General features: G+C 37.6%; 1 protein-coding gene across 12 annotated transcripts in view; it reads right to left on the minus strand.

Annotated features, from left to right (window-relative positions):
• Nucleotides 1–5,146: 5,146 nt before the first annotated feature.
• Nucleotides 5,147–23,324, minus strand: part of LOC119860945 (U2 snRNP associated SURP domain containing) — a 75,120-nt gene continuing 56,942 nt past the window's right edge. For 6 of the 12 annotated variants that reach the window (XM_043492866.1, XM_043492864.1, XM_043492867.1 and 3 more), the window contains 8 exons: nt 21,691–21,847; nt 21,106–21,201; nt 20,332–20,398; nt 17,170–17,332; nt 12,864–12,974; nt 8,702–8,838; nt 7,688–7,864; nt 5,147–5,679 (listed from right to left, as the gene is read on the minus strand). In XM_043492866.1, coding sequence (XP_043348801.1) covers nt 5,541–5,679; nt 7,688–7,864; nt 8,702–8,838; nt 12,864–12,974; nt 17,170–17,332; nt 20,332–20,398; nt 21,106–21,201; nt 21,691–21,847 — 1,047 coding nt within the window. In that variant the 3' untranslated portion in view covers nt 5,147–5,540. Of the gene's footprint in view, nt 5,680–7,686; nt 7,865–8,701; nt 8,839–12,863; nt 12,975–17,169; nt 17,333–20,331; nt 20,399–21,105; nt 21,202–21,690; nt 21,848–23,324 lie in introns of those variants that run through there. The other 6 variants (XM_038415158.2, XM_038415156.2, XM_038415159.2 and 3 more) reach the window with 2 other exon arrangements.

Genomic DNA, 23,324 nt, shown 5'->3' on the forward strand with positions numbered 1-23,324 from the left:
GTGAGTGTCACTGGGATGCCAAAGGCATTCCTAGTGCTGGAGAGAGCCCTTGAGCTGAACCAAGCACTGGCTCCACTCCCATTGACTGTGAAAGGAGATCTTGCCGTACGGTGCTGACAAGACTCACAAGATCAGTGGCCCACCCAGACAATGGGGCTATAAAAGACACAGCCCTGGATCAAGGATGAGGTTGGGACAGAAAGGCAGAGGAGATCCTTTGCTGCCTGATACACCACCAGCATGGAAACAGCCAATGCCACATCGCTTTTGTTGGTACCAGATTTAACAGACACTCTGGGGCCGGAGTCAACAGTTGATGGGGCCTGCTCCATTCTGTGCATCAACGTTCACCCCATGCCAATTTGTGCTACTTCTAGAGGAAGATGAACCCCCATGGGACCTGGAGCAGCCTTGGTCGGTGGTATGCAACCTTTTCCACAGCACACTCAACAGGGAACACTCCATCTTTTTTGAGAGGTGCCAGCTCCAGAACATGACGTGGGAGCACAAGGGCGACCTTTGATCTGATGAGGGCCTCTGTTTCAAAGCATGTTACATGGCCTGTTTGAGCAGATGCTGCTTCTGATAAAGATACCTCACCACTTGAGTCCATTTGGTGAATGATCTGCAAATTATCTCCTTGACGTGAGCTTCGTCTAGGCACAGCAACGGACGTTTAAATCCAGGTGAGGGCATTACCAGGGAAACACAAACTATAGCTAATGCATGTTAAATCTAACTCGAACTATATTAAGGATACTAATTATATACCATTAGAAAAAACACTAAAAATAGTGGGATTGTGAGGTTAACACACAGAGAGCTCCAACTACAGCCACAGATGGTAAGAAGGAATTGAGTAGGGTCAGCATGGTGATGCCTCATATAGCAAGGGGTGGGGCTACAGCCACAAAGCATGAGCACTGCCTCTCTACCGGTACTGCTAAGCAAAATTCTCTGGCTCCAGCACACTGGGGGTGTACACACCCAAGGGACCTGAAAGGGAATACACAGTTGTATCTACTTAAAGAATCCTACACTGCCTGCTCTGGAGCAGGGACTAGAACCTGGGTCTCCCACATCTCAGGTGAGTTCCCTAATTATTGGGTAATAAAGTTATTCTCTCCCTCTCTAAACCAATGAATATTTAAGCATTCTTAAGTACTAAGACACCTTCAACAGCAGCGACCAACCCACCACACAATATGCTACAGCCTGTCAGCTAGGGCACTCAACTGGGAGGTGGGAGATCCTGCTCCAAACTAGGCAGAGTAGGGGTTTGAACCCATATCTCCAATATCCTAGATGAGTGCTCTAACCATTGGGCTATTGGGTAAGCAGGGCCACTACCACAGTTTTTCTTGAGAAAAGACTGACCTTCCTTAGGTGCTTAACCCCAGGGTCACAGCTGTGAATCCTGATTAGGGGGAGATGCCTGCCTCCAGCTAGGACTTAGGTGCCCAACTTTTTCTGTGGGGTGGGGCTCCCCTTAGCATTTCCTATTGGCTAGCTTAGATGGCTCCCTGCTTAGCTTGGTGGCTTCTGTGAATCTTTTTTTTTTTTTTTTTTTTAGATAACTCTCCCCCTGCATTGTACAGGGAGCCTGGGTGCCTAACTCAGGGCTGTGAATTCTACTTGGAAGCTGGGTACCTAGAAATTAGCCACTGCAGCTCACCTCAAAACCCCTTTGTGAATTTGGCCAAACTGAACAGTAGGAGACCAAGATTTAGGCTGAAATTGTGTAAACTGTCTGGTTTCAAACTGTAGTCTGACAAGCACATACTGAAGGTCTGCAGAGAACTGGAGTGCCATATGATGCTAACTCTCCTCCTTTCCACCTGTTAAAATACTATGCCTAAACTTGCCTAATATGGATTTTCCACAAAAACATAGTTGTCACAAGAGACTCTCCCCATTAATGTGGCCCATACATGGAAAGTTTCAGAAATCCTGTAAATCTGGCTAACACAAATATACTCAGAGAAGTCAGGACTGGTTCATAATCAACGAGGGATAAATTTGCAGCTACTCAGAATTCCATCAGCTCCAGAGACCTTTCTTTTGCAATGCCTATCAGGAGGGCATATAATGCAGAGTTTAGCATACAACTGGGAAAACACTTCACCAATTTAAATATGTGCATGCCAGATTAAAGGATGATTAAATGACACACTGCTTACATTAAATTCTAATGTTTAAGGAAGCATTAAGGTAAGCATCATCGCCTAGCATTTTAGGCTTCAGGGACACTATGCAGCCAGAATGGGACTCCATTGTGGATGCTACAGCAGGTTAAACGCAATTTCCTTGCTTTTGTATAAACCACATCATTAAGGCTTACATATGCACCTGCCAGAGAATAATCTAGAGAACATGGAGTTACTGATTGTCCTATACTTCTGTTTTATCAAATGGGGAGGATTTGAGGCCACATGGAAAAATAGGGGGTTGCTGTGCTCAGTTGCCATATAGTCAGATGATCACTGGAAAACCCAACTCTACAAAACACAGAGCAGCTTGAACGAGGACCAACCTCTCTATGCCATTTTCCAAATCTCCACCACCAGCAGTTCCTCCATCCACACGTTCATACCATCCCTGCAGTAAGATGAGCAGTGTCGTATAATTCCTTCTCCCGGACTACACCAGGACCCAATAACTCAGAGCCCCCAGTCATGCAGTAACTGTACATAAGGGCTTCTGTAAGTCCAAGGCTAGGAAGAGGTGAAGCATATTTCACTGGCTGTGCTTCCCCTTTTTCCTCAGTTATTGTGGGCATCACCTGACCCTGGTTCAGTCAATACCACATTTGAAACACAGATTTCTCCTTTACATAATCAGAAAAATCTACTTCTTCCAATTTCAGATGAAAGCTATATCTAGTCATTCTACCAAGGGTTAGACAATGTGGAGAAAATTTTATTCTATTTAGTTTAATTTGCATCTCCAATATTAGTTAAGTCTTTTGTTAAGCATTTCCTGTGTAAAGATTCTGTATTTTTTTTTTTTTTTTACCACCACTTTGCCAGACAAGGCAAGCTATAAACAAAATGATGTACAAGGAAGACAAAAGGTGTTCTTTTCAACAATAAAATAGGAATTGGTATCAAGTTTACAGATTCTTAATAGCTCTTGAAAATGTATTATTAAACAGCTTTTCCAAAGCCAGAAAAATGAGCAAACAGAACAAAATAGAAGAGAATGGCAATAAAAGTATTTATGGATTAAAGGTGCTAATAAAAGCTGTTATAAAATACAGCAGTGCAGTTAGCCATGCTATTATAGGTCTATAACTACTTGACTTGGAACTTGCCTAATAACTGATTGTAATGTTATAATAATTTTGAATTCCCACCTCTTGTATGGTAGGCTTTACATATGGTTTTTCTTTTTTTTTTTCTTTTTTTTTTTTTTTTCTTTATAACAATGGACATTCCTCCCTCCCCAAACATAACGTCCACACTACATACTGTAGATGTCGGTATGATGTTCATGTGATAAACTGCATTTATCTGAATCAATTGCACTCTGCTACTTTTGTTTTTATTTGACCTAAAATAGGAGCACTCTCTCACTGAAGAACTAGGACTATCCCCTTCAACTCATGTATCGTATTTGCTTCTGGCCCTATATATTTTGAAATCAAAGTATTGAAATAGAAGCTATTTGAGATCATTTTAAAAAATAATATAATTATTTCATTCCAAGGCCTGTATAGTTGAATTCTTAGTACTAAGCCTGTCTGGCTTTATAGGCAAAAGGATAAGAAAAATATTTTAAAAATGAACTCAAACATTTCTACAATTGTTTACTCCATTTTACAAAAACTAAAACATGACTGTGTATTCACTTCTTGTGAGTAATGCATCCATTGAAAACTCATGCCAAGAAAGCCTTCACAGCACACATGTATTCTCTTTATATTTAAGGGTCTAGAATGTCTCCTTCAGTTCCTAGACTGTCAGGACAAGCTTCAATAATGCTTTACCTCTAACAATCACCTTTACATTAGTTTAATTATCACTAACTCAAAGACTAACTGGAAGAGAGGAGGAAAGATTAAGGGGCCAAATATAAAGGTTTTAATAAAGGTATTTTAGATCTGTATTTGCAACCGTCTTCAGCATCTTAAGCTGACATACAAGTAGACTACAATTTTTCCCCCTCTTTTAAAGTTCAGACTTTAAAAGCCACAAGTATGCCAGCATAATAATAGGTCATCTAGCACTCCATGGATGTGATGAGCACAGCTTTGCCTTTCAGAAACAGTTCACAGGAGGCCAGGTCCCTTTTTTATTTTAAATTTTTATTACAATCCACCCACACCTCCAAGTATTAACACTGAACCCTCCTGATTTTTTTTTCTTCCATAAAAAAAGAAAGTTAAGTGTTGCAGACCAAGCTGAAGAGATTTAAAGTTACAGTGCGGCCTAAAGAGCAGAGTAAAGGAGGTGAAAATCTAAAATGAAGAAAAAGTTACAGTTGTTTGGTTCAAACATATGATTAAATAAAAAAACAAGTTAATAAAAGTTTAATTTCTTCTAATCTATTTTGAACAGTTTTCACAATTGGGAAATATAGTCAATAAAAACATGTAATGTAAAAGCTCTGCTTTTGGAATAAAAATCCACTTTAGAAAAACAAATCAGAATGTACTATATGTTGTAATCATTGTAACTATATTTCTTGAGGAAAATCATTCAGCCTTTGGCCTTTTTTTCCTTTCATTGTTCCCAAGGCATGCCACTAATGTGGCTTATAGATGCATCATTGCACATAGTACCCCTACACTTAAAATTCATTTTGATTTCAGAGATATTCCCCATACTTAAAATAGAGAAATACCACCAGAACTGGTAACATCTCTAGTACATCAGAAATTTTAAGTGTGCCCAACTGTAGGCACCAAACTGGTCAAATGCTCCTACATTAAGCATCACAATGGGAAATTATATCCATCAGCTGGATTCAAAGGTGCTTTTATTTTGAGAATCAAACTAACAAAAAAGGACCACAGCCGTTCATGTTGTATACTCCATTGAAGAAAGCTTTTAAACAGCATAGTATGTCTGAAATACACAGTACTTCCAAACAAACTATGAATGCCTTTAAAGATCTGTATCATAAGTGGGGCAAGAAAACCACATTTTAAATTTCTGTTCAGATTTTATTTGAAATCTAATTCAAATTGTCAAAGCTACAAAAAGGGGGAAACATTTGTGTTATTTTTGCTATGTCACAACATTCTAAAACAAAAATATCACTACCGCCAGCAGATCAGATACACACATTTCTGATGAAATCTCTAAACACAAAAAATGTTTCATTTGGGGAAATAGTCACAATGAAGATATTTTGTACAATATAAAACAATGACAGGTCTACAGATGCAGTTACTCATGAGTATACACATGCATTCACAAAAAATTCAGGAATGCTTTTTTGTTTGATTTTTTTGTTTTTTAAACAGACTGTTCAGGCACAAAAACAAAACCGCATTTCCAGTAAGTGACACCATCATAAAAAATATGAACATTTTGTCAGTGTTTGCTTTTCTTTGACTTCTTGTGAGATCTGTGTGGAGAACGGGACTGTGACCTGGATTTTTTCCCTGACTTTTTAGGGGACCTGGATCGTGACCTTCTTGATCTTTTGGGTGTCCTTGAGCCAGATGGTGATCTGAAAAATAAAGTTTGTTTACATACTGATAGATAATTCCTTTGCTTTTTTTCTGCGGCTATATGGCCCTTTCCTCTGATCTACTTTAGAATAAAATACAGGGGAACTCCATTTAGCCGATCTAATTGGGACCAGGACCAGATCGGATAATCAAAAATTCGGATAATGAGGAAAATGGGTAATCATCATTTTAAGATGTGGAGTTGCTTTTAAATTAGCTGACCCCTCCCAGAAAAGCATTAAAACATGCCCTTCCCCTGCTTATCTACTTAAGAGAATATACAAACCCCTAGTTGTTGCAAACAATGTTTTGTTCATTTATTAACAAGAAAACCAACATGAGTTTTTAACAAGTTGTACAGGTATTGATCATTTTTACACTCTTTACTCTTTAACCCTGAACATTATAGGGACTGTCTACAACAGTGTTTCTCAACCTTTTTGTTGCAATTACCGAGGGCCCCACACTACACTGGGCCCAGCTAAGTTAAATGCTTCAGCCCCACCAGGCAGAGCTCAGGCTGACAGCCCCAGCCCCACTGCCCGAGGCTGAAGCATCCATTTCCCATATTCCTGTAAAAAAGAAAAGGAGTACTTGTGGCACCTTAGAGACTAACAAATTTATTTGAGCATAAGCTTTCGTGAGCTACAGCTCACTTATGCTCAAATAAATTTGTTAGTCTCTAAGGTGCCACAAGTACTCCTTTTCTTTTTTGCGAATACAGACTAACACGGCTGCTACTCTGAAACCATATTCCTGTGTGTGTGTGCTGGTGGTTAATATGGAGAGATGAATAAATGGAGGTTTGGATAAAGGGGGTTCTACTGTATGTCATTTGTAAACAGAAATTACTGATTTGTTATCTAGGAACATCAGTTAGCATGTACAATTTCTCCCCCTGTGGTATGTGCACTGACTCGGTTTCAGTGCTCAGAAAGTATGAGAAAAACAGCACCAATCAGTGTCACTTAAAGCAGGCAAATAATGTACAAGCTTTCCTACATGGTTCTGCAAATGCACCTTCGCCTTTGCGTTAACACCAACTTATTCCAACATTGCTCATTTCTATTCCATGCGATTATATTAATTCGTGTTGTTAATATCTGGAAAATATCTAGCACTCTAACCAAACATGTTCATGGGTTGTGACTGAACCCAGGAATCTACAGACAAATGGATAATGAATAAACCTATGGCACCATCTGGTCCACTCTTAATGCACATGATTAATCTCATCTAATCTAAATTGATTTCATGCCTCATCAGGCTATATGACCATTGCATGAACTCTGTAGAAAGATATAAAACTATCCCAAAACAACTTTCTGGTTTAATATAATTGCTAACTTTGTCTACGAGGAGGTGCTTACATACTTTTGCTTGAAGAAGAAACATCACAAATATAATGCACAAGAACAATTTTTCTCTTCTCTGCTGAGTCACTAATAGTAGAAGCTGAAACTTCAGTAACATGACTGCAACAAAATGCATGAGTATAGCAATCTAGACTTTCAGAGCAATCTTGAGTTTTGGAATGCAAACAGAATAATACAAACCACACAAAATATTAATGAGAAATATATCTGAGCTCATGCATAGCATAAAGCCAGAGACCAGTATTTTGGTGTTATGCTATATCTAGAGTCAGGAATTTAGGAAGTAATTCTCCAACATTGGAAACCCTAGTGTAGACAAGGCAAGACAACAGGGTTTTCTTCACTACACTGCTAAAATGTCTTCCATAAACCACCAAAAACTTGAGTCTACACCAGGGCTCTCATCAGTGAGAATCTTCGCTTAAGTTGCATTTCTCAAACATGACATGAAAGATAATGAATAATTGTTAATACTGTGGTGGTGTGTGCAACTCTGTTGTCAATCCCAGAACTGGGGGATTATTATTGTAGTTTGGCATTAGGCAAAGGAAGGACCTTGAATCATGTGGTTTATTAGTACTGCTGCCTTGTATAATTTCGGGTAGATTTCCAGAAGAGATGCCTCGCTTACCTTTTGGCTTTTTTACTGACATCTCTAGGAGAATCTTTGTGAGATGACCTGGAACGTGAGCTCTCTTTGTGGGATCTTTCAGATCGCTCTGAGCGCTCCGATTTTGGTGATGGGGATTTTGCTCGTCTACTGCCACTGCTGCGAGATGGACTGGGTGATGTACTGTGTCGTCTTTTCCTTTGTAAAAGAACCAAAAAAATAATAATTTACACACACACACACACACACACACCCATCCCTACGTAAAGGAATCACCTCCTTTTGTCTAGATTCTTTGTCAATTTAATATGCAGTTTCATTCATTCATTCCTTAAAAATAGCATAGTGCTAACTTTTTTTTAAAATCACAGCTTCCAAATAGTTCAGTACTTGGTCAGACTTTTTATCCGGTTCACAAACTACAACCTATGACTGATCCGTTTATGGATTAGTAACAAAGTTGCAATTAAATACAATATTGCTACAAGTTCTTGAAAAAGCAACCCAAGTTACAAATAAAGCTATGCTTACTGAGGCAGTGCCAAGACTCCAGCTAAACACATACATTAGGAGATGGCCAGCACACAGACTAAAAGCGACTGTACAATTTAAATTGTTTATACTGTCGTAGTGAGGTGAAGAATATTTAGATGTGAACAATTTACTTTTCCAAATAATTTAGTTTTAGGTCCAGTTTTCAGACCAAAAAGTTATTTCACAGTTAATTTATTCCTAAAATAATAGTTAAACACAGTTCATTGTTTTCATAGAAGTCCTGTTTTTACCCACTTTTCCAGGTGCATTGACTGAAACAAAAGGTTCAGAAAATTACTTGAGGAGTGGTTTGGGCAGATTAGAATACAAGATCTGTTAAACTCAGAATCCTGTGTTTTACTGTCCTACAATTCGATTAAATTTTAAATAGCTGAATTCCTTTATTACGGCAAGAACCACAAATACAATTTAATTTGAAGTCTAATATTACAAAGCTATTAAATGGTTTTCATGTGCTCTGGGACAAAATAAAAGCTGAACCTCTCTTTTCTTGTTGGTGTACATTCTTCTTTTTCTTTCTTGTCTTTGGATCTGGATTCAGATTTTTCCTTGTCTTTCTTGTCTCTCTCTCGTTCTCTTTCCAGCTCCTTTTCTTTTTCCTGAGTTATTAAAAACAACTGAGAATTTCAGATTAGGTAAGATTTGTTCTATGATACAGAGAAAGGTATCCAGTGTATCCACTACTGGGTTACAAATTTGGAGGGACAGGATCAACATCTGAATCTGGAGAAAATAATGGTTATACCAACCCACAAATCTTACATTTACTTTTCCTGATAGGTTTCAGAAAATTTAAACATCATCTTAACACCTACATTTTCTAAATTTCCATTTTCAGGAATAAGAGGGTACCTCTATCTACTTAAATATATACATTCTGGTCCCTGTCTTGAGAATGAAACTATAGACTACCTTATGACTGTTTATCCAATGTTATAGAAAAATGAAATCAAAAGTACTGTACCAGTCCCCACTGCTCCCTGTAACAGTGTATATTATCACATGCACCAACAATAAAATTAGAAAGGAGACAATACAGGTTGATGGCTGAACACGTTTAGTTTAATTTTGCCAGCTGGATTTCGACCCCTCCCCTCCCCCGATTACAGGAGACAGGACTATACAGTTAGTGAGTTTGAGCACAGGTACTGAAACAAGATAAAATACGGGCTTCAACATAATGTCTACATTTTTGTTATTTCAAAACTCCCTCTATAGTTAGGAAAATTCTACTATACACTATAGCATGAAAGGAGGATAAAGCACTCCAGACACTGAGATAACACTAAGTGCTGCATGGCAGCACCATAATTATAGATGCTGATAAAGCAGCCCAGGAATTCAAATGGACTGACTTTTGAGATTATTTGCATTATAATACAAATGCTTAGATATCTCAGAAAGATTATGTTCTACATTACAGTAAATCCCAGGACAACTATATTATTTCTAATGTCACATCTTTTAAATATGAAATAGTTACAGTTAAAGCATTAACCTTGGATTGTTAGTCCACTACACCTGCTGTAGTACAATTACACACTACCATGCTACTGAAGTCAATGGATTGTTAATGGGCTACTTGGCACATTTGGTAGTACAGCAGACTAGTTTCAGCTGGACAGATCTGGAACATTTAGCAACAATGAAGCTGTTAAATAGCTAAACATTGCTATTTTTTCAAACTGACTGCCATACTATGAGGCAATTTTACCCTTGAAATGCTCATTTACTGTAAATTAAATAGGCAGAAAAGGGCAACCATCTCAAAGCTTAATGCACTAACTGCAAATCAGCCATTTATGCACCACTCTTTGGCAGAACTGCTAGGTTTATTTTGCAGCAAACCCAAAGAAAAGAATTATTCACCAAAATAGAGAAAAATTGCATTCTCTTGATGCCAGTATTGTAAATAACATCAGTTATAATTGCCATATTTAAGATTTATACTTTATATATTTTTTTACATTTTATTTACATATTTATAATTTAATGAAAATTTTAAAAAAAGAACAAAGCCAGCTAATGACAGAAATCTATGCTTACAAACTGCTAGAATGAACACCAATCAAGATCAAGCCATTGCAGAACACACAGCATCTGACACGGTTATCTTGACTGTGATTTTATTTTTTTAAATGACTCCATTTTACTACATACATCACCCTTGCTACTCAAGATAACCACCACTCCTCTCTCCAATTATAGCTAAGACACAGTAAAAAAAAAAAAAAAACCTCTTTAAATGTCAGCTACATTTAAAACAGAAGTTTGTGTTTGAAACCAATAAGCACCAACAGCTGCTGTCATTCTCCAGATGTGTACATTTCCTCCGTAGATCACCATTCTGGACTTTGACAGGTCTCTTTCCTAAAGGTGACCTGCAAATCTATTTTTAAGTGAGTTACCCTTACATTTGTGTGCTGAATGCCCCAAAGGAAAAGAGTCAGAGAAGTACTCAACACAAATTACTTCATTTATGTTTAGCTTCCGATAAATTGTATGGGTAGTTCCAAGCTTTGCTGCGACATGCCAGAAGCAATAATTCTGTAATACCATGAGTGATGCTGGCAGACCAGGTGCCAGCTCATGCCAAGGCCCCACTGAACACGGAAAAATGCATAGCTGAAAACCAGTCTGTTTCACCTGTGTGTTAGTACTTTTAAAATAGGTATTAGAGTTATAATAATGTGTTTAGTCTTTATGGAATGCTTGTAGGATGCCACATGTGTTAATCTTCCTTACAATATCTGTGCCCTGTTTTATGCATTGTAAACCTCTGTAATTGTGTAAGTCATCAAACAGGAAAGGGGTATTAATTAATGTAGAAATGCTAGTTTCTTACAGAAGGTGTTAGGTCCTGCCCACCAAGAAGGCCCACTGAAACCAAATGAGCCATTGTGCTTCCCCCACCACACCCACCCAACCACACCAAAAAGAGGAGACATGCAGGTGGACTCATCCCATCAGCTTGAATTCTGGGGGAAGGGAATAAAAACCCCTGGAAAAAGGAACAGTAACTCTATGCCGCTTGAAATCTGAGGTGAGAAGATTTGCAAGCATAAGCAAGAGTTCCCTAGGGCTTGGCCTGAGTTAGCCCTAAAGCACATACAGAGTATGTCTACACAGCAACTAGCTAGCCCATGCCAGCTGGCTCTGGCTTGCAGGGCTTGGGCTGCAGGGCTATTTCATTGCTGTGCAGATTTCTGGGCTAAGGCTAAAGCCCAAGCTCTGGGACCCTCCCACCTCACAGGGTCTTAGAGCCCAGGCTCCAGTCTGAGCCCAGATGTATGCTATCAAACAGCCCCGCAGCCCGAGCCTACTGGCACACGCCAGCTGCAGGTGTCTTCTTGTTGTGTAGACATGCCAACAGAGCTTGCAAACTACAGCAGCTTCTATTACTTTTTGGAACCTAAGACTTGTGTGTGTGTTTACTTGCATTAAATTTGTAAATAACTCTCATTACTTTTCTTAGTTTATAAACTGACTAAAGATTTATGAATAGGATTGGCTACAAGTGTTGTCTTTGGTGAAAGATCTAGGATGCAGCTGACCTGGGGTAAGTTACTGGTCCTTTGGAACTGGGAGTAAACCGAATATTATTGTGATTTTTGGTGTAAGCTTGCCTGAGTAGCAAGATAGACTGGGTATCCAAGGGGACCGTCTGCGACACCATGTAAAGCCTGTTATAGCGCTTCAATCAAGTATGAACTCTAAGTATAGGACTTGCACCCTGTTTGGGGTCTGTGCGCTGCTTCCTCACAGTCTGCCCTGAAGTTGGTATTTACGCTCGTGAGCCACCCCAGACAGCCTGACAACCACCATTACTAGAACTCAAACTGTGGAATCAGACCAGAAAAACACTTTTAACTTGAGTTTCTCATTTACATGCCATGATTTTGAGAAGTTCAATTTTTATATTGTTTTGGATATATTTTAAAAAGTTCTGTAAGATACCACTTTCAGAGGGCTCTTCTGAGCTGACTCTGGAAGCCACAGAGGACTAATGGTAGTGGTAATGTTGCAGAATGATTCATTCTGGGGTATAAGCACTAAGCTGGAGCTAGCTAGAACAAACTGAGGTGTAGGGAAACTAGAAGTGTTTTGAGTAATGTGTGTCCTGAATGCCATTCTCTCTCTCGCTATTTGAAAGCATTTCACAAAATGAAGTTTTTATCAATTTACCAACAGAACAGTCAAAAATCTGGAAAACACCTTTAAGTGTAAACTGAAGATTTGTTTCCACTCAAGCCAGTCTACCTTGTTTTATATACTCAATAAGGTCCATAAGCGACTCTCAAACTTCTTGACTCATTTGCTACAAGCTATTTTCGGCAGCACTTTTTCTATGCATTATTTTTTCCCCAAAATAAATTTACTGTTAGAGAGCTTTAACTGTTGCATGTTTTCTTCTCAACACATTCTGATGGCAAGGAACCAAATCATGATGAACTGAGAAATATGAGATATACCTTTTTACTTGTCAAAATATATCCATTCTGGAGAAAGCACTTGGATTGAAACACTTAATTTAACAATATAGTGGAATATCAACTAAATGCATTTGTTAATACATTACCTTAGTGCAACACTACATCTGAAATCTAGAATCAGTAATCAATATATAAAGAACATTTCTTACCCTCTGAAGAAGTTTGTCTCTATAGTGTTCAACCTGTTCCTGAAAACTCTGGCCTGGTTTCTTGGGTCTTTTTCCAGACTCCAACTCATCTTGAAATTTCATCACCTTAAGCTGCAAAATTAATAACCACCATTTCAAATATATTTTTATTGGACTTAGTTATCCAACAGACAATTAGACAGACAATTTAGCTGAAAATGAAACTTGGTTGAAATGAATTATTTGTGTATTTTGTTTTCTCAGTATTAAATGTACAAGTGTAACATATGAAAGGACACCAACATCAAAATGGTGAAATTGTGTATTTGACCTTAGTCTCATGCAACCATTTACACACTTAAGAACTAAATGAAGACTGAGATTTGTTTACAGTTATTCTACTCAATTAGCGTCCATCTTTTGATTCTGCTATAGCCTAAAATCTCTCTCGGAACACTGCCAATATATTTCTTGCAAATGAAAGTTTACTATGGGTGTCTTACCATACCATTTTAACCTTTCATTTGCAGGTTTTCTTAGAAATTGTCTTTTTTCATTTAACCCCAAATTCTACCTGACCAAAATGAAGTGTTTGTGATACTCAAGCCAAAATTATTCTTTTTTTCTGGGATTTTTTGGTAAACTAATTCACTTTCAAGAGGGATTATTTTAATGATGTAAATATTCTTTCAAACACTGCCCATTACAGTAGTGACATTTAGCTCACTAGCTCTGCTATTAGTAATGTTGTCCTTACTGTGATGGTACCTCCACCATGAGTCTCAGTAGTAGCCAGGGAGTCTTTGGGATTTTTCCTGTGAGGAACTTCATTTTTGTCTCTGCACATTAAACTTTCCATCAAACTGATTCAAACCATAAAACTTTACTCCAACTTCTCATCTTTTTCTAAAGCCTTAATTTAACACTATTCAGTTTCTGCGTATAAGCAGCACTGAATCATTAAGCTCTCTTCCAACTAACTATGCTATATGCTTCCTGCTTTTATTCACCTGTTTCATTACTGATTTGTGCAGTATTTACATTATATCTTCCAGTACTTTTAAAACATTTGTTGCTGACTATACAGTCCACTTAGATTTTAAAGTCACCCACTTATTTTTCCTCAAAAAGCCACCTTTTTCAAAAAAAATTATTTATTAAAGCAAAGAAATGTTAACATGAGTTAAGTATCGGGGTAGCCGTGTTAGTCTGTATCCACAAAAACAACAAGGAGTCTGGTAGCACCTTAAAGACTACCAGGTTTATTTGGGCATAAGCTTTCGTGGGTAAAAGATGCCTCTGAAGAAGTGGTGTTTTACCCATGAAAGCTTATGCCCAAATAAACCTGCTAGTCTTTAAGGTGCCAGCATGAGTTAAGAGTCAGAAAATGGAAAGTTAAGTGTTCCTAGAGCAAAATAACTCAGCCATATTGCATATGGAGGAAATACCTTCTAAACACTTCTCTGCAGATATTCTGGCAGGATTCTTACTCCTGTTTTATGTTCCCCAGTATCAGATAGGCAGAATGCCAAATTTAAGGTTTTGGATTACCGGTTGTACTGGTCTTGGGACAAAAGCCACTATGTATTCTAAGGGCTACTCATGGAATGCTACTGAGTGGAAAGCAAAGGCTCCCCAAAGAAAGTAAGCCAATCATAAAAATAAAAAAAGACTGAAAAAACAGTACCTTAAAGAAAGGTAGAGCAATAAATCCTTAAAAAAGGTACCCCAATACACTCTGAGAAAAGGTAGGTGGCGGAAAGAGTCCTATCAGACAGACATCCTCGCAAAAGCAGGCTTATAAGGTATACATTTCCTGCTTCTCTAAGGATTGTTCCCCTTTTCTGCCCCAGAACAAAAATCCAATCATGATTGCAAGTACAGCAGAACCTCAGAGTTACGAACACCTCAGGCATGAAAGTTGTTCACAACTCTGAAGTGTTTGTAATGCTCAACAGACCCTTATGGTTATTCTTTCAAAGTTTACAACTGAACATTGATTGAATACAGCTTTGAAATTTTACTATGCAGAAGAAAAATGCTGCTTTGCCTTTTTTTTTTTTTTTTTAGTAGTTTATGTTTTACACGGTACTATATTTGTTTTTTGTCTCCGCTACTGCCCGATTGCGGACTTCCAGTTCCAAATGAGTTATGTGGTTGACTGGTCAGTTTGTAACTCTACTGTTCAAAACTTTGAGATTCTATTGTAGCTTGAGGAACATCCCAAAACTGTAACCAGCATCAAGCCACATCAGGCCAGCACCAGTAACATAAAATATTTTGTTTAAAATAGAGAAGATATAAGATGCTTCTTAAAGCACCAGACTTAACAATTCAACAGCTTGAGGATTCATTCAGAGAGAAAAACTTAAATATGGGGCTAAACTAAACAAGGGACGTCTTGAAAGAAACAAGGGTCCATAATGGGGGCCAAAAGGCAGAGTCCAGAAAAGTGATTGCACAACTGCTTAGAAACATCATTGTTTTGAGGGGATTTTTAGTGAAGACTATTTTCATGTCAGGCTACAAAGTTCATTTCTGAGAGTGAGGGGGGGGGAAAGTATGGTAATATGCCTTAATATACTTCTGCAAATTTCAACTGTTTTCTATCAGCGGTGACCTGAAGCAGAAAGTTCAAAATCTAAGTTTTACTACATAATTCTTGAGATGCTTTGAAAACTAAAAATGAAGATTTTTGAGGACCCCAGAAGTCTGAAATTCAAATGGCAATATACCTAGCACCAAGAACAAACAGCGAGAGATCATTTTAAAAAAAATTTTAAATGCATTTGCTAGCTGAAATTGCACCAGTGCTGAAGATATGATGTTAACATTAGTAGTACGTGAGATAGTAAACCAACATCCAGTTTGCTTCAACATTCACAAGGGTGTTTGGTACATTACAAATACCCACACTGAACAGAGTTTTACAACAAACCAGTATTATAACAATTATTACTGCAAATTGGAAGCTAGCTTACAAATGAACTTTAACTATACTAGCATAATGTGTGTGTGTGGGCGAGGGGTTGTTGTTGGGTTTTTTTGCAAGATTATTGCCACCAAGAGCAGAATCAGAAATAAATTCTATTTAAATTTTCAAATTATTCAGATTTCATCAATCAAAACTGCTTCTTACCAGGTAAATTTTCAAACTCCTGCAGGGCACAATGCTCAATTATGGCCTGTTAATTTTAATAATCTGAGCTGTTAAACAGTGTATCAAAGCACATTTGGAAAAACTAAGAATTGGCATGCTCAAAATATTATTTCTTCATGTCTTTTAAAGGTACTGTGGGAGTATATTTATATACTGGTTTACATAACAATAGTGCTTTGGTAGTGATGGTTGGGTAGGCAGTTGCAATGCCACATACAATACATTAACCAAAACATAAATAATGTTTTGTCTCCACAAGATGCTGAATCTACAATACATGGCTTAACAGCCTAGTAGTCTCATTTTTATTTATTGTCTGAGTGCAGTAAAGATCTCAGGTTTTCAAGTATCACAGCCCAATTCACAGGGTTTTAAACTGAATAAAAGTTGGAGAGAATGGTGCAGCTTTAAGCCTTGCATTTTTGTATTGCACCTACAACAAAAAGCCCCCCATTGCTGATTGAGCCCATGCTGAGTAAGGACCTTTAGTTCCACTCCCACTTAGCTCTTCAGCCAATCAGCCACTTACAGGTGTGTGCAAGGAGAGGGGCTGGAGAGAATCTGTGTACCCCAAGTTCAGCAAATATTCTTGCAACTCTGCTTGGAGGAGGAACGGAGAAGGAGCAATTCTACATGCCGAACTAAGATCATTGGTTAAATTCCCCACCTGCCTAGGTGGTCTCTGTCTCCCTTGCTTTGTGGCCCTGGTACTTGGAGCAGTAACTTCTAGCACTTGTTCTATCTGCGGTAATAGATAGAAAGAAAAACTGGAAAGAGAAGAAACTTTGAGGCAGGAAAATTAGAGAAAGGGCCACAAAGGGACCTGACAGTCCCTGAATAGCCCAAAAGTCACACCTACTTGCCAGAAGAGGGGAAAGGAGGCTCAAGGAGCAAACTGAGGCAGATGGTGGAGTGGAAGGAAAGCAAAACAACAGAACTGAAGAATAGGGCTGTACTTCACATGCGACCCTTCATGCCCACATTTTTCGTTCTTCGATGCATTTTTGTGGGTGGATATTCCTAAGTACATATAACTCTTCTATAAAATAGAATGAACTTAGGAAAATCCATACTGCAGGACTAGAGTTATTTAATTCAAAATATAAAAACTATATTTTTGGTATAAATCAATTTATTTTATTTTTATTTTTTTTTAAACACACTGACCTCAATCTCTCTGAGTTTGGCACGCTTTTCTTCACTCATTTCAGAGTACTTGACTGATGACTTGGATTCAGGCATTTCTTCTTTGATGGGATTGGAGTACATATGCTGCTCTTCTGATTTAGAACTCTGAGTATCCTCCTCATCTTCGCTTTCTTCTTCTTGACTTTAAAGGGCAAGAGTACAGAATCCATTAGTATACAGATATCTGCTTGATGCGATAATTTGCTTGAACATTACAAATCTTACTTATTGAAATGTCTGTACTTCTGCAGATTTCTAGGTAAGTCAATCTTATTAACCGATACGCCTAAACTTGCAATTTAATGGTGTACTGTGTCAGACATTGACCAGGTGCATGAGGTAGCTACCCTAATACTCTCTCTCTCTCTTTTTTTCTTTTTTAATATATAAAACATACATTTAAGCTTCAGTTATTTTACACTGTACACTAAATGCATCCCAACCAAGCGCTTCAAAAACTATACAAACTCAGTCACTTAGTCCATAATTATTCTGATAATTATGAAGCTAAAAATGGTGACCCAAATCTATTTACAGGATCGATCTAAGTGATGCAATTTTTGCTTCTTCAAATGTAGTTAGTTCCAAAACAAAACAAAAATATTCTGTTTTTACATTTGTTCTCTCAGCCCAGGGAACAGACATCAGAAGTATCAGACTGTATAACGGTATTCCCAAACTCGCCACTAGAGTGCTGCAGCTCAACACATAATGCAGTCTAAGATACTGTAATTATTATTATTGATGCTCTCAAACTACTTAAAGTACAAAAGACCAGAGACTTCTCAAAAACTATAACACTGCACGAGGTCTAGTAGTATCCAGAAAATCATATATCTGGGAAAGCTACCACCTGCTCTTCTGATTCAAAGTAGAAAGTGAACCTTTAGATGGGTTCACATAACTCTATGCAAGTCTCACATGTCCAACTTCAGTATCGTACACATACTATTTGACACTAATGTGTTACTGAATACAGCTTCTTTTGAAAGAGTTCAACTGACATTATTACAGAAAATAACTGATCAAATAAGAATGCAGCAATGACTAACAAGGTATGCAGTGCTAAAAGCCTTGCTCATATCTACATTTTCATATTCTCCCTTTTCAAATTTTAATTTGGATTTTAACTAGGGCTGTCAATTAATTGCAGTTAGTTCACACAATTAACTCAAAAAAATTAATCGCCATTAATTGCAGTTTTAATTGCACTGTTAAATAATAGAATACCAATTGAAATTTATTAAATATTTTGGATATTTTTCTACATTTTCATATATATTGTACAGTGTGTTGTAATTGAAATCAAAGTGTATATTATTTTTTATTACAAATATTTGCACTGTAAAAACAAAATAAATAGTATTTTTCAATTCACCTCACACAAATACTGTAGTGCACTCTCTGTCATGAAAGTGCAACTTACAAATCTAGATTTTGTTTGTTTGTTACATAACTGCACTCAAAAACAAAACAATGTAAATGTTCAGAGCCTACAAGTACACTCTGTCCTACTTCTTGTTCAGTCAATCGCTAAGACAAACAAATTTGTTTACATTTACAGGAGATAATGCTTCCTTCTTCCTATTTACGTCACCAGAAAGCGAGAACAGGTATTTGCATGGCACATTTGTAGCCAGCACTGCAAGGTATTTATGTGCCAGATATGCTAAATATTCGTATGCCCCCTCATGCTTCGACCATCATTCCAGAGGACATGCTTCCATGCTCATGACACTTGTCAAAAAAAATGTGTTAATTAAATTTGTGACTGAACTCTTTGGGAGAGAATTGTATGTTCCCTGTTTTACCTGCATTCTACCATATATTTCATGTTATAGCAGTCTCGGATGATGACCCAGCACATGTTCCTCATTTTAAGAACACTTTCACTGCAGATTTCACAAAATGCAAAGAAGGTACCAATGTGACATTTCTAAAGATAGCTACAGATTTAAGAATCTGAAGTGCCTTCAAAAATCTGAGAGGGATGAGGTGTGGAGAATGCTTTCAGAAGTCTTAAAAGAGCAACAGTCCAATGCAGAAACTACAGAACCCGAACCACCAAAAAAGAAAATCAACCTTCTGCTGGTGGCATCTGACTCAGATACTGAAAATGAACATGCGTCGGTATGCACTGCTTCTGAAGGGACATATGAATCTTTAGCACATCTGGCACATAAGTATCTTGCAACACCGGCTACAACTGTGCAATGAGAATACCTGTTCTCACTTTCAGGTGACACTATAAACAAGGAGGGTCTAAATAAAACACGCCATAAGGCAGTGGTCCTCAAACTTTTTACCTCGCGCCCGCCACTTACTCCCGTCCAAACTCCCCGCTCAAACTGGGGCCAGGAGAAGGGCCATGACTTGGGGTTGGGGCTGTGAATGTGGACAGAGGTATGGGGGCTGGCAGCCAGGATCCCAGGCGTCGGGCCAGGAGCAGAGCTGGATGGCGCTCCCACCCCACTCCCGCACCCCCATGGAGGCTGACCTGGGCCCCAGCCGCGTCCCCCTTAAAGTTGTTCCATACACCCCAGGGGGGATATGCCCCACAGTGTGGGGACCTCTGGCATAAGGTAAGCAGAATAGTTAAAATGATGTCATTTTAGACTGTGTTCTGGGGTCTCTCAATTAAAAATGCACATGTACACTATAATTGTAACAAGTTGTACGATGTTAAATATTGCTTTCAAAGCAATCTAGAAACAAAACTGTACTGTTTACATAAACAAAAATATTTTAAATATAGCCTTTATTCAATAAAGATGACATTTCCTTGCTACCAAAATCCAAGCTCGGAATGGACCTTTACACTAAAATCAATACGCTGTTAGTTTGCCAGTTACACGTTACTGTTATATGGAATGATGTAACCTAATGAACTACTGTATATACAAATGCACTGGGGAATTCTTAAATCAGAAGGATAATAATTTATCAAAATTATCTGAATTTCAAAAAATTCCCGAATAGGGTTTATAATTTGTAATCTTACGCCAAGGTAGTTATTACATCAGCTTGGATGAAAATCCTGGCCCAACTGAAGTCAACAAGAGTTTTGCCATAGACTTCAATAAGGCAGCCCTTAACTTTAAGAAGCCTACATGGGTAAACTAGAAACATTTAGAACCTTACTTTTGATTTTCTTCCTCTTCTGATTCTTCATGCTGGTCAAACAACTCCCATTTAGAAGTTGTAACAGCTGGAAGAAAAAATAAACAAAAATTACTTCATCTGAAATTTGACAGTCATATGTAAAAATTAAAAAATGCAAAATGTACAACTCTGTAGCATCCAGTGTTTATTACAAATATCCCCTCTTCATTGAAATGAATTACATCTTTACTCAAAACTGCACTTCATCAGAATAGTTAAATATTTTTCTGATTTATTATTTAATGACAACACACAGCACACTTAGGGTAAAATTTTCAAAAGCACCTGAGTAACTTTCAGAAGTTTAAGTCCCATTTACAAAAGTGATATAGGTACTTATAAGTCTAAATCTCAATAGCAATCAATGGGACTTAGGAGCCCAACTACTTACATTATTTTTGAAAATGGAACTCTGGGTATTTTTAAAAAATGTTATCCTTAGAATAAAGAGTTGGGAATGGGAATGTAGTATATCACTAAATGTTTTCCAATATTTATTTGTTAGGCACTGGAAGATTTTTAAAGTTGACATGTTACTAAAGTATGAGAAACATGCAGAACAAAGCTCAATTTACTTCACAGAAAGTTATAACTGAAGGAAGAGATCATCACTGAAGGTGTTTAAACTACATTAATTGTTTTAGATAGCTTGCTTACAAGTGTTCATGAAAAGCAGCTAAGTGACAAGTAAAACATTAAATTTCCAATTTACTTACAAAAGTGCCTCAATTTTAAACATTTTTTTAAACTAACCCTGAGCTTCCAATTCTGCTTCATCCACTGCTTCCCATTTTGAAGGGGCAACTTTGAATATGGGCTCATTCTTTTTAGACTCTTCAGAAGTATCCACTGTTGAGAAAAAAATATTAAGAAAATTATTGTCCAAAGTTCTCTCAGTAGATCTTAAACTCTGAATTTTATTAGGGCATTTGCAGTGTAATAAAATATTTAAGTGCCTTGTGCCATCTTACTTATTATTTGTATCACTATTAAGACCCAAAAGGATCAGGATTGGGGCCCAACCACAGTAGGCTTTGCACAAACATTTAGGGAGTCATGGTCCCTGCCCCAAGAGATTACAATCTAAAAACAACAAATTATAAATTAATTTTGTTGTCATCATAAGATTAAAAATAGTCACTCATCAACTCAACATTCTATTTGTTAAATACTCTGTCTTATTCCTTGTTGCTGCTCAATGTTTAGGTGCACTTCATTTTGAAATTCAAGTCTACAATGAGGAACGAGGCTATTAACTTCTTCAAGTCACGCTCCTATATCAGCATTAAGTACATTATATCAGGAAACCTAGAATTCCAAATTACAAGTTGAACTTACAAGGTACACCGTCAAGATCATCATCAAGTGATTTAATAGGGATTCCATCAAGATCATCTATCGGAGCAGCATCAATAGGAATTCCATCTACATCTTCCAGTGGTGCACCATCAAGCTCTTCCTCAATGGGAGCTCCATCAAGATCATCTGGTACTTCCTGTAGGCAAATATATTTATGGTAAATACTTAAATTCCTTCAGCTAGGGGCTGCCCAATGAGTGATCTAAATTGTTTACTTTAATTTCTCTAATTCATTTCAGGTAACATTTACTTACTTTCTGGATTTTTTTTTTTTTAAGTTAAAGCTTCAAATACATCTTAAATAGAAAACAACAAAGTGTTCCTGGTAGCACATATATTAGCGCATTATTCTAAACTAATATTTGCTCCTTAATCTTCTGTGTAATTTCAACAGAAGTGACTAAATTATCTCATACAAAACTAGGAAGCTGGAATTTGTCCACACATTACTTAGGAGTTCTGCAAAGCCATATCCAAAGGAAAGGATGATGAAACACACACAAAAAGTACAGGTTTGGCTCATGAGGCAAATGCATTAATTTACTGAAGGACACACAGCTGTGCACCTGACTTCAGATATGTGAAAGATTCCCTGAAAGACTTTAAACTGAGCTACTGGCAAATAGTCTCCCTCCTTGGTAGCAACACAAAGCAATATTCACATAATTAACCATTCCTAAATAATCTTTCTAATAGAGTAAGCACAAGCAAACACTTTCCTTCAGGCTTGTATGTTTTCTTGATTCTATTGTTAGCATTCACAATACAATAAGAACAACCCTACTTTCCATTTATATTTCAGCTACCATCTCTTGTATACTATATTTTGGCACTGCTGCAATGCAAAGACTTGTTCTAACCCTGTATTTGTTTACTAGCCCTAAGTGATTTGATCTTCCTCATTTAGCGCACATATATATATATATATTTAAATTATAAAAACATCAGTAAGGACCCATCCCATGCTCTGGGAGTTCTAACAACTAGGAGTCTACAGTGCATCCCACTGAAATTATACATCCAGGCACCTCACACAGACATCCTTCAGACTTCCTCTCCTGGAAAAAAACAAAAGCAATTCCTGGCTCTGATAGACCAGGGCAGGGGTAAGCAAACTGCAGAGGCAATCCTGCATAAGGACATATCAACAGTTCCCTCATTTAAACTGAGATACTTCCAGCTCAAGTAGCTCCACTAATTCCAACTGTGATACTATGTCGGAGGAAGAGAGACTTTAAAAGGTTAATACCAACACCTTACATTCCACCTGGAAATTCACAAGTCAGCTCTACCAAGTACTTAGAGTACAAAGTAAATGGCCTGTCACATTCTGCACTAGCGTCAGTTTCCAAATAGTTTCAGGATGTAATCCCATGATATACTGATTTATAGTAATCTAGTCTGAAAGTGACAAAGGCATGAATTATGGTAGCAACATCCATATCTGAAAGAAACTGTTCACATTTAGCTTTCAGGGCACAGATGGAAAGAAGTTCTCTTAGCTGCCACCTGAGCAGCCAACAGACACCTCAAGTTTATCAAAATTCATAAATTTCAAACCTGTCATAAACAGCAGCAACACTCACTCAATCAGGGGTGCCAAAATAATCCTT

This window comes from Dermochelys coriacea, chromosome 9 (assembly GCF_009764565.3).
Source record: "Dermochelys coriacea isolate rDerCor1 chromosome 9, rDerCor1.pri.v4, whole genome shotgun sequence".
NCBI lineage: Eukaryota > Metazoa > Chordata > Testudines > Dermochelyidae > Dermochelys > Dermochelys coriacea.